Genomic DNA, 19,825 nt, shown 5'->3' on the forward strand with positions numbered 1-19,825 from the left:
GAAATCGTTACGAAGAATTAATAGATTCTTTCCATTCCCCCCTTTTTTTTTTTCCGGAAACTAATTTTCCCCAAATCATACCTGAATGTCTTTTTCCAAGAGATAAGTCTAGCAAAAATGTTTTGTCGCATATTGAAAGCTAATCATTCAATATCAAAATCATAAGTTAAAATTACTTGTATCTAATGATAGGAGGAAATAACCTTTTTCTTTTTTACACACCATATCCTCAATAAATGCGAATTCTATAACACACAAAGAGTAAAAAAGTGATTGACTGGACCGGAACACGAACCTGAAAACGCCGGCGTACCGTGCCGATGCGTTAAACACTATGCCACTCAGTCGGCTTCCCAGAACACATACCACAGACCCTTGGTGTGATTGGACAATCCTATATCTATATACCGAGCACCTTATGACGGTTGTGGTTTCATATATACTAATGAAAGGAGGAAACAGCTTATATACCAGATCTTATATAGGTGCGAATTCTATAACACAGAGAGTGAAAAAGTGACTGAGTGGACCGGGACCTGAACCTGGCAGCTCCGGCATAGCATCCCGATGCGGTCCAGTTTCATATTGACATATTAAGATGCAAGTTTTTTTTTCTTTTTTCTTTTTTCTCTTTTTTTTTTCTTTTTTTTATTGACATTCGATTAGAGTCCAAGAATGATCAGAAATACTGCTTTTATTTCTATTTTAAGCAGAATAAATTTGATTTAAATCAGATTTTTTGAAAAATAAATCATTCGATATAAATTAGTTTAATTTAAATCAATCAACCCTGTATAGAGGGTGTGTTTTTAACTTGGTAGAAATTCATCTGTGATAAAATACCCTCCCCCCATGGTGGTAGTGTGGGATCAACTGAAAACCTAAGTAGGGATCTGTATTTTTTATTGCAGATTCGGATTGTACAAGAAAAATATGTAAATTTTATTCGAAACATTACTATATATTGCGAGTGATGATTATATTTAGAAAATAGCTATAAGTACAAAGCTTAGTACTCACCACAGAACTAAATCTTAATCTAAGAAATATATACTTTCGGAAATTCCTATTTCCATCATCAGCTTGGCAGTTCGAAAAAAGAAAATTTAAAAATGAAGTGTTTTGCTGATGATGGAAATAGAAATCTCTGAAAATACTTCTTAGATTAACATTGGTTCTGCGGTGAGTACTGTCGCGCCCACAACCGATCTCAAGGGGAACTAGACCTTCGTGGCCGACTGGTAGGATTTTCAGTGTTTCGAAATTGTAAGAACACCGCTTCTATTACTTGCATTCAAAGAATAGCGAATAGTTTGTTCACGCTCCCAAGTAAGCTTTGGTAGAATCCAAAAATATCTATTTAAACATACACGAACGCTTAACTAATTTATGGGCGTACTTACATGGTGTTACGACACCGACAGAGAATGATAGCCAAAACAACAAAGTATTTATATACCGCCAGATCATAAATATGACATAATAAGCACAGGTCACAACAATCTACCACACTGGAGAGTCATAAATCATATCAGGGCCCATCGGGCACAATAGTATGAGAATGAGTAGTCTTGGGGAGACTGTCGGCCACCAATTCGTTGGTGCAGGGGTTGGTATACAACACAATAACAATATTAAAGAATAAGGAGTAGCCTTGAAAAAGGCTATTTTTATTGGGACTTTAAAATTAGTCCGTATCTAAGGCGAGCTATGCAGCTCGGGTGGTAGATGATTTGTTAGCACACAATTACAATAACAATCAAGTCAGGGCCCATCTCAAGCAATGAGGCTATCGAATGACCACTCGTCAAAGGGGACAGAGTTCGGTCCCAAAGCAATACAGATAACTAGAGTGAAGCGGTCTCGTTAGAATTAGGACAAGTGGAGTTAGTACGCAAAAGAATAAATGATTAGGAGTATTATAAATTAACGTCTAAACAATATATCCAATATGACTCTGGGTTACCTCGACGTTGCTGTAGACATTTCATACACACCAGGTAGCACATTCACTTAAAACACTCAAGAACACTATTGTTATAATTTCTCACTTTTATTTCGAGCGGCTGAAACACAAGAGCAGGATAGACGGACGATGGCCAGGACTCGTACTGGATGATGTCACTGGGCTTCGTACAGGATTAGAAGTCTTCGGGATATTGGACTTCGCACAGGCTGGTCTTCTTCTGGATCAAATAGGTTGGAATAGAGGTGAGACGAATGGTAGAACTCAGCACCAGACAGAATGACATCCAACGGGATTTCACTCCACAGGTCAATTGCTTTCTCCAGTAGACAACAACATTCGCACGTCGATGAATGAGGCGTTAATAGATGACTCAAGAAAATGATGAGATATTCGAATAAGGAAGTATTGAGAATTTGCAGTGACGTAAACGACGCAAGTTCGAGTTAGAAAGAGTTTTATTAGTTGGCTCGGAACACAAGTGACTTCCTACGTGAGGTCTCGAGATTTGTGTAAATCCGTATTAGCACAGGCAAACTATTATTGCACTAGGAAGCATTCAGGAACACAAGCAGATGGGGTTAATGATGGATCGTTAAGAGATCCGTGAAGAGCCAGTTCTCAGAAGTTGATAGACAATCTTAGTAGTAAATAAGTTCTAGGTTGACTTCATACAATTAGACAAATAGCACTGTCCAGCTGAAGTTAGCACTAATGAATGAATTGACGATAACACACGCACTGTTCGTACAAGATAAAGAGATGAAAGTTCTTAATGAAGCGACCGTGCTAGTAGAGTATTTGCTTCATACGCCGTAAGATGGAATTAAGAGTCAGTACCGACACAACAAAGTAGCACTAGTCGGAAGTAGGCGTGACGGAAGATGAAGCGTCTACGGGAGACAAAGTCCACAAGTAGAGGTTCCCGTGAAGGGGGAAGCGAGCACAAGGCTCGTGCCTTGGCGGTCAGAGGGCAATCCCCCTGTGACGTCGGACAGCATGTCCGCGTCGTGAGGTTCGAAGGAGTTCCCCCTCGAAGGGGCAACAGATGTGAAGTCTGCGCCACGAGGTTTGCTTGGTATTTCCCCCTTCGTAGACGGCGGAGTTCCCCAACAAAAGAGAGGGTGCATTAGAGTTTTGTTCAGCAGTTATCAGTTGCACTCGGCATTAATGCAGTAACGGGTGAATACAGGGGTAAGCCTGGGTGTTACCTGATTGGATTTCAATTATCTGGAAAACGAATTTGAGGTTCTGAGTTTGCGCAAGGCAAGCAAAGAGGCATTTCCTAAAAGCTTCCTTTACATGAGATAATTTTTTATACAGAACCCTGATAACTTTAAGAGGTTGACATTCGACCTCATGTTTACAAAAAGTCACGTCTGGTTACAGAAAATAAAATTTAGTATGACATTTTTAATTACTCCATTTCTCGCCAGACACATTATGATTCCAATAAAATTTAGAGAGTTTAAAAGTTCAAACTTTACAAGTGCGCTGTAAAAATAATAACTTAAAAACTATGACAATTTGTATTACGAAAAATGTCAAAAACAGAGTGAGTAAATAGAATTATAATAGAACACTTGTGGTTCTGTTGCGAGGAAACGAGACTTTGTGTCAGTGTTACAGAAGGCTAATAAAAATAACCTTTTCATCTTTGAGTTAAAAAAAAAAAAAAAAAAAAAAAATCAGAGTATTCCTGTCTCTTCTATTTATTTAAAGCTGTGATAAAGTAAGAATCTGTTACTTTTCTCCTAAAAGGAAAAATGTTATCTTCCCAGACGAGAGGGGTTATAGTTTAACTGCCTTCAAAGCAGACAAAGTTAGCTGGCTGAGGGAGGATGGAATAGACACAATATTTCATCCGAGAAAGAAAATAAAGCAGCTGGAAGGAACTGAATCAGCGCGAGGAAACATCTATCTGTTCTTTTCTTTTCTCTGTTTTAAGATTTTAAGAAAAATAAGATTGTATACGTAATTAGCAAAGATAATTGTCGTTAATTGTCTAATTATTTATGGAGTGTGGCGAAAAAATTGGCGCTGCTTTGGCAAAGCGCTGTGGCCACAGTACAGTACTGAGGTTTTTACTTAGTTGTTTTTTATTCGAAACTTTTTTTTTTTTTTTTTTTTTTTTTTTTTTTTTGATTCGAGATATATATGTAGCTGTGATCAATGAAAACTAGTCTCACTAAGATTTTTCAGTTGAGAGCCGCCACGTTTTGTCGACTCGTGATAGGTGTTGTTTAAGAATACTTGATTCATGAGAAGTGGCGTGGCAGATTATTCTGCATTTGACATGAATTCAATTAATTCAGATGTGGCAGTGCAGTTACGTGCAACTTGCAGTGGTAATCGTAGTTAGCTACCAAGCATTTTATCGATTATATCACTATGTGGTCCACCCCGTACGGTCCTTAGAAGCTATCCGATTTATTTGACACTTACTTCTTTAATTGAGAAAGATGTTAATTTAATTGTTCAAAATGTTTATCAGTCACTTGATTCGCCTATTTTGTATGACTTTTGAAGTATATTTTATTTCACATTTTGTGTACTACTGACACCACATCTAATTGGATATTTTTTACTACATTCGATGAGTTTTTTTGTTTTTGAACTAGTTTTGCCTAATTTTATGACTACGGAGAGATACAGCTGGTAAAATCCTTGGTAGCTAGCTGTGATTACCATTATACGCTGCACCTAATTGCACTGTCACATTTGAATTATCTGAATTTACGCTGAATGTAGAGCAATTTTCCACGCCACCCATCACGAGTTGAGAAAAGTTTAAGGCAAATGGCCGGTACTCCTTATCGTAAATTTATTCTCAGATGAAAGTGGCAACTCTTAATTGAGGAAATCTTAGTGAAACTAATTTTTACTGACTACAGCGCCATCTATCAAAAATTGAAAAGGTTTCGAATAAAATTTATTTAGTTTCTTCCTGTAGAATCTGAATCTGTGATTAATTTAAAAAAAAAAAAAGTTTCCATATAATTTTTCGAAGTTGCTCTCCACCCCACCATCAGAGGAAAGCAATGGGGAGCTAATTTTGTCACAGGTGACCCTCCAAAATGTTAACTACATTTATTTCGTCCGGTGCTTATTTCTGCAGATAATTTCCAGTTTCAAGTTATGAAACTCGCCCTATATGTTATTCCTCATTATTTTTTGAAGTATCTCTACCATTATAGTAGTTTTGGCACATTGCCTACCATGGAACTCGATGGTGATAATTTCATTAAAAACTATCTAGTCTCATATGATACATGTCTTATAATAATAATAATAATAATAATAATAATAATAATAATAATAATAATAATAATAATAATAAACTTCAATCAGAAAAAAAATGTAGAAAAGTATATGGGTGGTGTCTACTGAAAGAATTCAGAAAAGGAGCTTGGTAACCAACGTGTCACTTATATACATAAGAACTCTGCCATCCAGCTCATTTTCAAGGGTCTTCTAAGACAGGTAAAATATTGTAATATTTAGGATTGTAAGAAACTGTCTAATAGAAGAAACATTTCTAATAAACGTACGCTTATATGAGTGTGTAAGACTAGTTTTTCATAGTAACATTAACTTTATATACAAGTGTGTCCACAAAGTCTTGTTCCATGAATTTCGAAGTGTTATACCTCGGGAATGAAACGTGTGACATGAATGCAGATTACACACACAAAAAGCGTGATTCTTTGGCATATTTTTGTGAGGAAGTAAAATACGCCACACAAGTAAGGACACACACAAGAATGGTGTTAAGTGTAAAAACTAAAATGACAAGAGTTTCTTTGCCCGGAAGCGTTTTCCAAATCCACTGCCATGAGAACTGTTGTTGTATTTTTAAGCATGAAACATGCTAAAATATTAAAACACAATGAAGTATCAATTCGTGACGTCAGCTTAAAAACCTAGTTTTTGAAAATTTTGTGACTTCTAGCAATACTGAAAGCACCAAACCGCAGTAGATGATGCGTGACGGTAGCTGAAAACAACGAAGATTGTGGAATATAATTTTACTCGGAAAATTAGTGAAACTTAGTTACGGACTAACGTGATTGGCAACACTTGTCTAATTTTTTCAGCAGCTGCTGCGATTGTTCGTCCGTCACTTCCATGCAGCTTATCATATGACCCATAAATTACGAAATATTAACCTCTAAAGCAAAGCACGGGCTACATGCTGTTAATGGAGTGTGCAAAGGAAAGATTTCTATGGAAACTGAATGACGCATGTCCTGAAATAATATAAGTTTGGGTGCTTGATTCCTTCTTTTATGAAGCTATCTACTATACTGACATGCGTAACGCTTGCCTGTAGAACTTGTAATATTTGTGTGTTGTTATGGTTCAAAACATCTTCCAAATAGCTCCACAAGGAGTAATCGAGTGGAAAAGGTCAAAGGATTTAGAGATCCAGGCGCCATCGTGTTGATACAATAACTCTTTGCTCTCACCGCTGGTCTAGTGACTAGCTCTCGCATGGGTCCCGGGTTCGATTCCTAGTGAGGAGAACGTTGAAGGCATTACGGTGCCTCGGATTCCACCTTGAACTATAGGTCGATACCCCATACGATCCTCAGTGCTGATAAGGAACACTAACTCCACCAAAGAAACACATATCATTTGACATCCTTCAACATGGACACAAAGGCCTGAATAATCAGAGACGCACGCACGGTTGGGGTCCAACAGGTCCATACCTCTAGAAACTTCATACCTTTTTTTTTTTAAATAACGTACTTCTGTTTTGTCTGCACCAGGGACGCACTCACGGGACATTCACGGTCTAGACCCCTCCATTCTGTTGACCTTACATTTCTGGATGTGTGCCTGTGCACAATGTTCATGCAAACAGCACTAGTGACAGTTTATGGGAAAAAAAGTGTCCTTGCGACGCCTCCCGCCTTGACATTGGGGACCTTACACCTGCTTTCACCGACACTCGTGCAGAATATGAGAGTTTTCAGTTGTCCATATTCTGTAGTTATGGATGTTGACATAACCAGATAAATCAAACCACGCTTTATCAAAAATAGACGCCGTGTTAAGTCTGTTTTGTATTGCGTTCGTCCCACGACAGCACCAGCAAAATCGTACTCTTTTCTTCACACACAGTTTTTGTACGACTCGAACACAGCAAGAGATATAAACGTAGGAAATTCTTTATGTAATGTAAATTTTGGTTTATGTTGTTTTCTCGATAAATAACTGAGAGATTTTCAAGGCGAACGCATTGGCGCTAACTAGGATATTCTGCTAGCGGAGTGCATTGACCCTTGCTTCTGATACTTACCTTTGTGCAGTGGTAATATAGAGGGCAGCAGTGTTCTAGACCCGTTCTCGTCTCCCTCTAGTTACACCAGTGGGTGAACGTACGCAAAGATTTTCCAAAAAGTCAAGTGTCACAACAGTTGGTCATTTCTTTGGGGTCTGTTACAGTTCCAGTCTTCTGACTTTTTTTTTTCTTTCTTTCTTTTGATGAAGTCGCAGTATTGTTTTTCTATGTGATATGCATCTTCTTGAAAGCCTTAGTGTACAAATTGTTCCCGCATCTGTTCAAAACTTTCGTTCTCAAAAAGTCTCTAATAATAAAGATGTTCTTCCAGTATGTAACACATTTCAATAACAAACTATAAAAGACTGCACGTAAGTAACTAACACATAGAAGAGAGCAGCAGCAATTTTGTTTGGAAGGGGTATCAAAATGTGATTGACTGCACTGTGACTGTTTGTTAAAGAACGTACTTTTCACAAAAGTTACAAGTAACCGCAATTTAATTAATCTTAGCTTCGGTTTGGGGAAGATGATCAAATCGGGCGGAAAGTACACCGATAAGTATACCTGGTTAAAACAATGCCAACAGCTATCATCTTGCTCCAGCACCAGTTTGTACTGTCCTGACCTGAAACTTGATTTTTAAGTTGACGTCATAAATTACTATTTAACTGGCAATTCATACATTGTAAATACAACATATTGACTTGTTTTGATATTTTAGCATGTGTTATGCCTAAAACTACAGAAATTCTCGTGGCATTGGATTGTGGAAACGTTTCCGGGCAAAGAAAGAAAAGACTTACCATTTTTGGTTTTTACACTTAACACCATTCGTACCATTTCCACGCGTGTCCTTGTTTATGTAGTGTATTTCATTTCTCATAAAAAAATATGCCAAAGAATCACAATTTCATTGTGTGCAATCCGTATTCATGTCACCCGTTTCCTTTCCGAGTTATAACACGAAAAGTTCTTGGAACTAGACTTTGTGGACTCTATTTTTACAAAATTATGCTTGCCGGTTTCATGTTTAAATGATTCTTTGTTTTTGAAATACATTTAATCTAACAAGTTGTTTCTAGATACCTGTAGTATTATGTATGTACTTACGGTGCTATTAAAAACTGATTTTAGCTTAGTATTTGTAGAATTGTAAGTTTACTTAGAATTATATCCTGTTTCAAAACAAGATTTAATGACGGCTAGGGATTACAAGAAGTAGTAAACTCATGAAATTATGGGTAATTGGAGTAAATGGTGTAAGACAAGAGACATTGACTAAGTAGTGAAAACTCAAATCTGAAAAATGAAATAGGAATCAGTGGAAAAATCAGAAAATATTATTTCTAAACAACATATATTTTAGCTTTTGAGAGTAACTTAATTTTTGTGTGCGTGTATATTTTAAACTTTTATCAGCTAAATGATCAAGGGAGAAAGCCATGGTACCCTTCCCAATAACGATTCATTTTCGGTCACTTTGCACTAGCACTGACACAATACTCTGGCACCTGCAAGCAGAGACATCACACTGGTAATGACTCCAATTTCATGTTGGTGACGCAACTACATAGGTAAAAGCAGCTTTGTCAAGCCAGTCTGTTGTAAACTGATCAACCGTCTGTATAAAATCTCTCGTAGCTAAATGGTTAGCATTCTTATTTTCTGTGGGGAAAAACTAAAATCTTTTTCTAGGTGAAGTATATAATTCTGAATTGCATCACATGGATTGCAGGTCTGCACTCTGTATAGTCTTGGTGCTGAGAGGGGATATAACTTCAAATAAATAATGAAAAGTCTAACTTCCTAGATAAGATTTGATGGGCCAAGAATTTCAACAAAGGAAATTATTTTTATGTTTCATGTGCGAAACTTATAATAGATTGAAGAAACTACGTATAAGAGTAGTTGACGGTTTGTAATTTGAATCTCTGTGTTTTGTGATAGTAATTTGATAACAGAAATCACGCAGGAAATAAGAAATGCTTAACAAACAAAACGCTATTATTTCATGTTACCCATTAATTACACAAACATTAACGAGTAATACTATACTCACTTGTAGCAGACCTCTTTGCATCAATTATTAAATCATTGATAAACTGTGCAGCATCAATTTCTAATTAATAAAACTGTAATAATTTGCGTTGTCGTTGCTGAACAATAAAAATTGAAAGCCTTGTGTCTATCATTCATGTAATTTATAATGTAGTTAAGCATAGGTTTAATAATATAGAAGTTACAAAGCTCGTGAAATTAAAAAAGAATGTTTTGATATATTAGTAATAAATCTTTCCTTCTTTCAGTTTGGCAGTGTATTGAAGTCCTTGTGCATTGAATTGTATATCAGAGGCTTGACAGCGAACATGAATGAGTTGGAAGAATTGAAAGTAAAGAATGACAAGGAAGGAGTAAAGGATGCAGAAGCGAGGCTGTCAGGAGGATTTTTGAGATTGGCTGAATTATTGAAAGACAACATTGGTGTATGCCGAGAGTGTATTTTAACAGCATTTTCTCTGAATCCTACTCGGTATTGCTATGAACGGATAAAAGAGATGGCTGTAATTAGTGGTAAAATAAATGTAGATTCAGATGTTGTATCTGCAGAGAGTGAACTAAAGTCCGAAGTTGATCGAGGGGAAGTACCTGTTACAAACAGAATAGAAAATACTGATAGAACAGTTGCTGAACAGATAAAAAGCACGGAAGCGGGTACTAACACTTCTGAAACTGAAGAAATAATGTCAGAAGCGAATGCCAGTACTAAACATGTTACTCGTAGTGTTGAAGATAGAGTAGTTAGTGAAAGTGGTAACGATGTGACTTCAGGTGTTTGTGTTCATCGTGAATCGTGTAGTAGTTGTACACAATGTAAAAATGGTAATAGTAATAACTATTTAGAAACCTTAAGTACGGTTGCAAGTACTATAAATCTTGATAAAAGTGTAGGACAGGAATGCATTGATTCCAAATCGTGTGATATGGCAACAAACGAAATATCATTTTCGTCACTGTCTTTGCCAGAACAGAAAGGATTATCTAGTGCACATGGCATTATCAACGATGCTGAAGAAAAGACTGTTGTTTGTGGCTCGCAGTTTAAAGCTTCTGCAGAAGATGTCTGTGAGGAAGGTCGTGATGGCTTCTATACTGTTGTTAATGATAACATTCAGAACTCAAGTAGAAATGAGGTGACGTATCCTCACATTCCTAGTGTTATACCATCTTTCGAGAGTGAAGACAGGTTTTTAAGTAATGCAAAGTGTAATGCACAAGATTCTTTCGAATCCTTCTACAAAATGACAGATGGGTTAATTAGTCAGTTGGGTGGTGTGACTAACGAGCGTACAGAGGAAGAACATATCTCAAGCATAAATACAGACAATGCCCCTGTCGTGGAGAAGAAGGAGCGTACGTTAGATGCCTTGGTTCTTTTAAAGGGTAAAACTGTAACTGAGTCTTTAAATTATGATGTTCTCTCGGCTCCAAATCAAGTGCTTGATGCTGAAAAGCTTGGACTAACAAAACAGTTGTGCGATGATTTGGCTGTTGTTCTTAGTAGCCCTCGTTGGCAAATGCTAAGCTGGGTTTTGGATTGGTCTGAACTTAGTTCGCTGTGTGAAAAGTATTTGGAGAACGTTGAAGGCATGAGAAATGTGACACAAGAGCTTAAGTACCTGAATATTGATTACAGTCAGTTCAAAGATTGGCCCAGCGAGGAAGAGGAAAAAGATGAGTATTATGGCATTGAAAAAGGTTACGAACGGTGGGCAGACAGTAGTGATCCTTCTGATGAGGAATACGGTTATTCGCGTTCATATAAGAGAGCCCGCTCAAGAAGAAGCCAAGATGAGACTGACTCAGATTCATCATCAAATAGGAGACGGCGGAGGGGAAAGTTTAAGAGAGGAGGTCACAGGTTGGATTCTTCAGAATCTGAATATGATTCCCGTGAGAGGCGAAAGAATTACAGAGGCGCATCTCTGTCTGTTTCAGATTCTGATACAACTACCCAAGATAGTAGAGCTGACAGTGTTGGCAGTGATGGCATGAGATTAGAAAAACCAAGTAAGAGACAAAAGAGTCACAGATCAGAAAATATATCAGCTGGGAAGCGAGTGACGCAGAAAAAACTGAAGGATATGTCACATATAAGAGTCGTTATGAATGAGGATGCTATGGGTGAATTTCCTAGGGAAGTTATGAATATCTTTGCGCAAATAGACGATGGTGGGAAGCAAGTAACAACATCACAATTTACTCATGGTTCTACAACCTATCCCTCTGTAAATGCTAATCATTGTTTAGACAGAAGATCAAGTGACCCTAAAGTTTTGAAAACATTACGTATGTTTCGTCCTCAGAACCTTAAGAAATTCTCTAAAGATGGCATGTCACAGGTTTTGCAGAATAACTATGTCACTCATGGCAATATACATTCAAACATGAAAGAGGAAAATGATGTTGGTGTACCTAAATTTGCTCCAATGTTAAGTACTTTAAACATAAATCCAAGAATAGTTTTGACTAGAGCTAGTATGGCAAATAATGATTTAAAGGATCCAAAAAACTTCGCACCGTCAGGGGAAGCAAAAACAAGGGTGGTATATTCACATGAGCAATACAAGCCACATATTCTGAGAAGAGCAGAACAAAGTTTTTCCAATAAAAATGGGTCATTCATTGAAAGTAAGAATCAGTTCGGAATATCTCGTCCTCATTCTCTGGACAAGGAGAGCCTGGATGCTAGACAAGGCCTAGATATGCTTGCACAAGCTGTAATTGAAAGTCATTTATTGGAAAGAACTGTTCCTGGTTTAAATTCTTTGGATATGATGGTTCCTCCTCCGGCAGAACCAATGGTTCAGATTGTGCAGTTACCTCGCACTCCAACATCTAGTAGCGGCAACGCAGGGAACTCGAGTTCTTCCCCAAAAGTGTCTTCTCAGTCAATGCAAACATCGACATCCAGATCAGATGTGCATTCAGTTAGCAGTCCATCCACTACTACAACAAATCCTCATGAAAACTGGCCACCTCAGAACCCACAAACGAGTTTTTCAGCTTCAGAAGAGAGTAGTCAGCAACCGAATATATCTTTGTCCACATCACATGAAACCTCAACGTATGTTTCCACTGGTACTCAAAGTGGAGAATCAAATCTAGGGACTGGTAGTGTTGAGTCTAGTACAGTTTCTCAATCTCATAGCACCGTAACTAGTGTTGTTTCTACTAGTACTCCGGTTAGCGCTCATATACAAAAAATTGGACAGCCACCCGTGAGTCATGAGTCTAGTATGTTTCGAAATCCTACTGTTCATCTTGTCCATCAGTGTGCTCCACATTTGCAAGCTGGAACTCCGCTGCCAGTTGTTAAAGGAGTCAATCTTAACATCGTAACTGGTAATAGAAGAATTATGACAACTAGCAACAATACCAGTTCGTCAGATGGTTCTGTAACAACAAATATACAAGATCTCCAGACGGCGTTTCCAGACACTCAGAAACTACTTGTGTGTAAAAAGGATGGAAAAGCTTATCTAACCTCAGTGAGTTTTCCACAAGCTAGTGAAACAGTAGCAAAGTTAAAACATATAAGAAAGTCCAAAGCTGAAGGGGATTCTTCTCAGGCAGTAGTGACTAGTGCAATACGATTGACTTCTAGCAACCAGCCCCAAGTAATAACAGCTCGTTCCATGTATGAAGAAACATTTGCCAAATTTGTTGTTGGTAGCGGTGTGAAGTCAAAGCCTGCTCCAACGAAAGTACAAAAGCGAACAGGTACACAAGTAGCTAGTTTACCGAAATTTCAGCAGGCGTTTGGTAAGACAATGTATCAAGCGAACACCAGTAGTTTAGACGATGGCAATAATAGTAGGTCGTCACAGCTTAGTGCGCCAAGTTCAGAGCAGTCAGAAACTGTAGTAACGCCAGCTGTGATCGCTTCAAAAAACGTTACACAGTCAGTTGAAACAACTCCTGTATGTACTGTGCTTTCTAAAGGTGTTCAGACATCATCGAGTGAAAGCATAACTCAAAATGTCCATACATCAGCTGTGAACACACTTACTTCGGGCACAGTTCAAACTTCTGTAGATAGTATTATGTCTCAGGCTGTTGAAATAGCATCTGCTGGAAATATTTTGCAGGCGTCTACTACGTCGGATAGTGCAAGTCAACAAGTACAGAGGATTCCCTCAGAAACTGCTGTAAGAGCTGCTGTGGCAACTGTTCACCCAGTTAAAGCAACTGCATCTGTTAAGTTTACAAGACAGCTTTCGGGGATTTCTGTAACTTCGAGCACCACTGCAATATCTTTAACTCCTACAGTATCTAGTGCAATAACGCCACAGAGAACTGTATTGACACTTACTCCTCAAATTTCCTTAGTAACAGATTCATCGAAACAGAGTACTGCAAAAAACGCTAGTCCAAGACAGAATTGTATAACAGTCCCTGTCTCAGGACATGCAATAGCCAAAGAAGTAACGCTGAGAACAAAATTACCTAGCTTATTAAATACTGCATTGCAGAACCCAAGTTCACATCATTCAGTTTCTTTAAACAGATCCACAGAAAGTGGAACACAAATTAAGGATCATCGCGTTGGTGAGGTTGACAGTTCTTCAGGGGATGATGATGGAGAATCTGTTACCCAACCTCTTGCTTCAGCAAATGTTGGCCAAAGATCTACTCATACTATGACTCAGAGGGATGGAACGAGACAAATTCTTCAAGTTTCTGGAGTGTCTGGAACAACTGTTGAAATCCCTGTTCAAAGAGCACTTATAGCTCAACCCAACACACAAACTGTAACAATTTCTGGACAGTTAAGACAGCACCAAGTTGCAAGTGCTGTTCAAGCTATTCTTGCCTCCAATGCTTCATCTACCTCTTCAGTAATTAATGCAAGAGTAGCACGAAATGTTAGTGGGTCAGAAAGCTTAATAGCTCATGGAAGTATTGAAGAGACAGTTAGCTCTACAACATTGGAACAGTTACGTGAATTTGAGTCAGTACTCGAACAAGTTACAAGTACCTCTCAGATGAAGGAAAGAAATACAGCGCAAACGCATCCTCAGCCACAAGTGCAAACTCAAAGCGACCTAACACAACAGCTGTTGTTGTCCCAAGCTGCTAGCACGTCGAACTCGGGAGTTGAATTTGGGACTTCAGGAAACAGTTCTTCCTCATCCTTCACCCAAGAGGTATTTACTGGTTCTGGTTCAGCAACTCAACGAAACACTGTAAGTTTTGTAACTCAAGCGTCAGTAGTTCAAACCAGTAACATAGTAGTAGCAGGAACTGCTCAAAGGGTTACTTCTGCTACACCTGTTGTAGTTGTTACAAGCTATTCACAACCAGTTGCTTCACCAGCTTTGAGTGTAACATCCCAAAGTTCATCTAGTCCGTGTGTTACCCCAGCACCAACACCTAACGCTTCAGTGGGTAAGACAACTCCTAAACCATCCAAAACGTCGAAGTCTAAGACTGTGAAATCAAGTACTTCAAACACTTCAAAAACATCACCTGTGCCAAAGCCACAACAAAAACCTCAAGAAGATGAACAAACAGTTCAGAGAATATACGCCATATTAGACGAATATGCAGAACAGTTGCGCAACTCACCAGATCTTAATAATAAACCAGCACCTAGACGACGTTCGAATCCTCCAACAAATCCCAGTCAATCTTCAAAACGTAAAAAATCAGCTCCAACGAAAGCAAAACTTCTAGGGCAACATTCATCTACTGTTGTTACAGATTTGAGTCCAGGAACAGAAGACATGAGAACAGCGGGTAGCGAAGATAGCTCCAGTGGAACAATTCAACTTCCACAAGTAGGTAGTTCACCTTCACCAGCATTGCAGAACACTGATGATCAACTGCAGCTGTCACGATCATCAGATATGGCGTCAGAAAGTAGTCATATCCGAGGACTGTCAACTGAATCGGGAGATTCTCAGGATCAACAAAATAGGCACTTACTAGCAGAACTTAACAACACCCAGACCAGTACACCAAGTAGAACCGTGATTGTTCAGGAAAGTGTGCCTTCTTCCGCAGTTGGAACGGTTGAAACTTTACAAAGTGTGTCAATTGCTGGGAGTACGACAGTGGTTGCAGGAAAACCGGTTGTGGTTGGTAACACGGCAGCAGTGCCACTGTATGTTGGTGGAGTTAGACAAGTTCTGTTACCTGTTGCTTCAGGTTTAACAACTACAGTGCAGGGACGTCCCGTGGTGGTTACCAAGGGCTCCAAAGTAATTCACTTGCGCCAGGTGACAGTGTCAAGTGGTTCACCAATGCTTGCTACAGTTCCAGGAGTCAAACCTCTTCAAGTTTCACCGGCGACCGGTGGTGGTCCTAGTGCAGCGCTTGTTGTGCGGCAGATGTGTGTTAACAAGTCTGCTTCTGCAGGTGGAGCACCTGTGTCTGTGATTGGACAACCAACAGTAAAACAAGTTAAACTTCCTGTGGTGCAATCAGTAGCTGGTGGCATATCTTCTCAGGCATTGACAGGAGTAACGGCACAGCCACCTGTTGTTCTTCCACCAGGAAGTCATCCTTTAGCAGGCCAAATTGGAACTGTCGCTGCAGGGCTTGCACAGACGATAACATTTCAGGAGAATCAACAAGTTGAAGGAGCAGTGTTGACAGAAAGTGTAATGAAAGCAGCATCTAACGTACATTCAGATGAAACTTTAGTCCTTAATACAGCTCATCCCTCAACAATTAATATAATGCAAGCAGGAGAAACTAGTTCCTTACAGGAACAACTGACAACACCAATTAGTAATCTGTTACCTACAAACAGTATTGCAGCATCTGCCTCAATGGTTCGTATTCCTTGTTCAGCAATAGCACATATTTCCACAGCATCTTTGAAACCTGGTGTAACGAGTGAGCTCATTACTTTGAACACAGCCGAATCATTGTCTTCAGGCAATATAATTTCCCAAGAAGACGAAGCTGGAACTAGTGGTTTGAGAGATGAAGATGTGAAATCGTCACAGTTAACGGTGACTTCAAGTAGTGATGGTCAGCGTGTGTTATCAGTTGTCCAGCCGTCTGTATCAGTGGCGTGTTCACTTCAGGAGGATCACAAACCGACTAGGAAACTAACAGATGCTGGACCTGAGCAGTCATTAAACACCCAGTGTTTGAGTATGACTGTTGTGTCAGATAGGGTTTCGTTAGTAGCTGGTACGGAGTCCGATGATATTAAGAAAGAGGAGCAAGACTGGGGGTCCTCACAAGCAAAATCCTCTAATACTGACTCTGTACAAAGTGGTATGAAAGATTCGGGAATGGAAGTTTCTGAGCGTACGTTACATTTGCCAGTTCCGGTGACTAATTTACAAATAGAATCTAAAAAAGTTGAAAGTATACTCGCAAGCAAGTTGAAGTCAGAACCAAATATTTCGTTAGGCAGCAAAGCTGCAGTTTCGGTGCTTCAGGAAGCGCTTAATAGAAAAATTGGTATAAAACAAGAACAAGGAACAAGTGAAGATACTTTGAGTGGAAATACGCGGAATGTGGAATCTTCTACCTTGCAGCACATGCAGACAATAGAGAAACGTCCAGTTGATGGGGCATCCACAAGCACTGTTAGTGAATGTTTAGGTAAGTACAATGCATATCAATTTGAGAATGTAACGGAGATTAATTTTAGAATAATTCTTTACACAAAACACAGCTAAGAACAATTAATGAAAATATTTTGGAAAACATGACATACTGTAGCAGAAAACGTGGAAAGTTATTACTTCAGAAGTAATGAACGAGTTGAAACGTGGTGAAAGAGGTCAAATATGTACATTTCTAGTTAAGAAGAAAATGGATGAACGCTGTATAAATGACTCCCATGAGTAACGTCTTTCACAAAGAAAAGAATAAAGAGACATTTACCTCCGCGAACCACGTGCACATCTATTAATTGGGAATTTAATTTATTGTGTTTTATTCCAGTTTTTATTCAATCACTGTTGACACATCCATTCAAATTTTAAACCTATCGAATCAGAATTTGACTACCAGATGTTGCACTATCGCGAATATAGGAGTATACCTATGTAGACACAGTAAATCGAGAATTTTCGAAGAATATTGCCATTTAATGACTTTAAAGTAGTTTCACTTACGTCACATTTGGAGTGTGAAGAATTAGCGTGGGTATTCGAATTAATATGTGCGCATACATTTGTCATTAGCTCGAAAAGAGTTGAGTTTTTGAAAGTTTCACAGATATCTCAAAATTTCTTGAATTAAACATCTTCCGTTCCATTTATGTTTTCCTTCTGGCTCTCTCCCCTAATATATATATATATATATATATATATATATATATATATAATGGAAATACCTGAAAAATGCAGCTTACTTTGTAATATGACGTTGGATCACCTTTCATTCCCAGAACAGCTCTGATGAGACATGGAATGGAGTCGTAGAGGTCGTGAATGGTAGCAAGTGGAACATTTACACCATTCCACGCGTAGTGCATCACTCAGTTCTGTGAGAGAGGATGGCGGCGGAAAACTGGGCCAAATTCGTGTCTCCAAAACGGACCACAGATGTTCAGCTCCGAGCATCGACGGGGCCATGAGAGGTGTTCAACTTCATCCTAATTTTCCTTCAACCACGCCTCAACATCTCAGGCTGTGTCAATGGGCCTATTACCATCCTGGAGTATGGCGTCATTGCCCGGAAACATCGTCTGGACCATACAGTCCACATGGTTTCGTAAATAGTGACATAACCAAGGGCACTAACGCGACCGGTGAGCGGCAGCGCAGGACTTACTAAAAATCAGGACATTGCGACCCACAGCATGATAGAGCTGCTGCCATGTTTTACGGTTGTGCGTTTCAATTCATACAGTTCTTTGAGCGTCCGTTACTCGTAAACAGGCCCGTGGTTTGAAATCCGAACATATCACACGCTTCCAGTCATCAGCGGTCCATGTTGCATGTTTGCGTCGTATTTCTAAAGCGTGATGGTCCCCTATGACAGTTTTCAGCCGACCGCGTATGTCCATGTTATGTGACTTGCGGTGTACTGTGATTGTCGACATAGGCTGTGGGAGGTGCTGTTTGAGTACGTCCATCATTTGCATCGTAATCGCGCGATGGCTATAAGCGAGAATCTACTTTAATATTCAGATATGCCTGTCATGGAGAGTTTTCAGCCGACCATTGTTCCTTATCGTTGATATGTTTTTTTCAAGAGTTTTGTAGGCCGTTATCACGTTGGACACTGTCCCTCGCGACACACCCAACACACTTGCCACTTTCGTCACGCTCGTACCACATAACCGGCGCCAACATTTTGCCCTGTTTTGCAATCAGAGAGGCTACACATTTTACACTATAACCGTCTACTCAGTTCACTGCTGTTCTGCTGCTTGTGACGTAGTACGGAATTTGCCCGAACGCACCACCACCAACAGCCTGGCGCTGCGGTTGCAGCTAGACTGTTGCGAACCCAGACATCTGACGTATTTCCAGTTTATACACATGATCATAAAAATAATGGAAACACCTGCATTGTGCAACACACACAATGTGTTAGGAGGTAACATTGAGTATGCCGTTCGTCTCACTTATATTATTACTGTTGAGGAAGCTTCCTAAATTTGGATATTTGTGATACAGCGTTCTTAGTTTGTAACACTGAATAACAAAAATGGTATTGTAAGTTTCCGCTCTCTTTGTAAAAAATTATAACTTTTGTTGGGTTGGCAGTACTTTTAATCTGGTGATATTGCAGAGTATGTTAAACCATGACCCCAGTCTATATTCGTATTAAATAAAATTTCAGCATTTTTAATCTTTTAGTTTAAATCTTACAAGGGCGTTTCAAGATAAATAGTCCACCCTCTATATACAAGATTATTCAAAAATAATGTTGCAAAACTAGAGCGTGTTTATTTTGTACTGAAGCGACCTATGAAAGCAAAATTGTTCGGAAAAAACAAAGGAAGCTTTTAAGTTTTTGTGGACAGGTTTTGGATATGAGCAGCCTGGATACCACGGCTATCCATTGTCTTCCTCGATGTTCTGGTCAACTAGGACTTCATGGAGCTCAAACATCCAGTAGATTCCAACTTCTACATCCAGCTTGAAATACAGTTCCAAGGCGATGCTTCTATCTTGAATTTTGTACGAAAATTTCTGTACATTATGACTAGACAGTTCGTTCAAATTCCTTCACACAGTGCTCACGTTCTACTTTGGTAATAGTCATTTGCATTGTTTACTGTTTATACAGTCAGCACCTTTAGTGGATTTGATGTAAATTACAAACAAACTATAAAACTTACAACATTCCTGTATCCTTTCTGACTACTTTTGTTTTTCTTTGTCTTTCAGCACCAAATAAATACGCTTTAGTTCTGCACCATTCTTGATTAACCTTTATATATATATATGATGGTAGTGAACTATACCGACAGACTGTAAGGGGTGATTCCTCACATCAAAATAAGAAAAAGTTAATGTGAACCTGTTGGGAAAGGTGTATAGTTTCAGAGCTAAAAATATCCAAATATATGGAGAATATGT

At 38.9% G+C, this 19,825-nt stretch overlaps 1 protein-coding gene across 5 annotated transcripts in view; it reads left to right on the top strand.

The window, feature by feature from the left end:
• LOC145688271 (uncharacterized) overlaps nucleotides 1-19,825 on the top strand; it is a 173,876-nt gene that overhangs the window by 138,265 nt on the left and 15,786 nt on the right. For all 5 annotated transcript variants that reach the window (XM_081762263.1, XM_081762266.1, XM_081762265.1 and 2 more), the window contains one exon: nucleotides 9,566-16,886. In XM_081762263.1, the coding sequence (XP_081618389.1) occupies nucleotides 9,566-16,886 (7,321 nt within the window). The remainder of the gene's footprint in view (nucleotides 1-9,565; nucleotides 16,887-19,825) is intronic.

The sequence above is a fragment of the Thermobia domestica genome, chromosome 6 (genome assembly GCF_964235325.1).
Source record: "Thermobia domestica chromosome 6, izTheDome1.hap1.1, whole genome shotgun sequence".
NCBI classification, from domain to species: Eukaryota; Metazoa; Arthropoda; class Insecta; order Zygentoma; family Lepismatidae; genus Thermobia; species Thermobia domestica.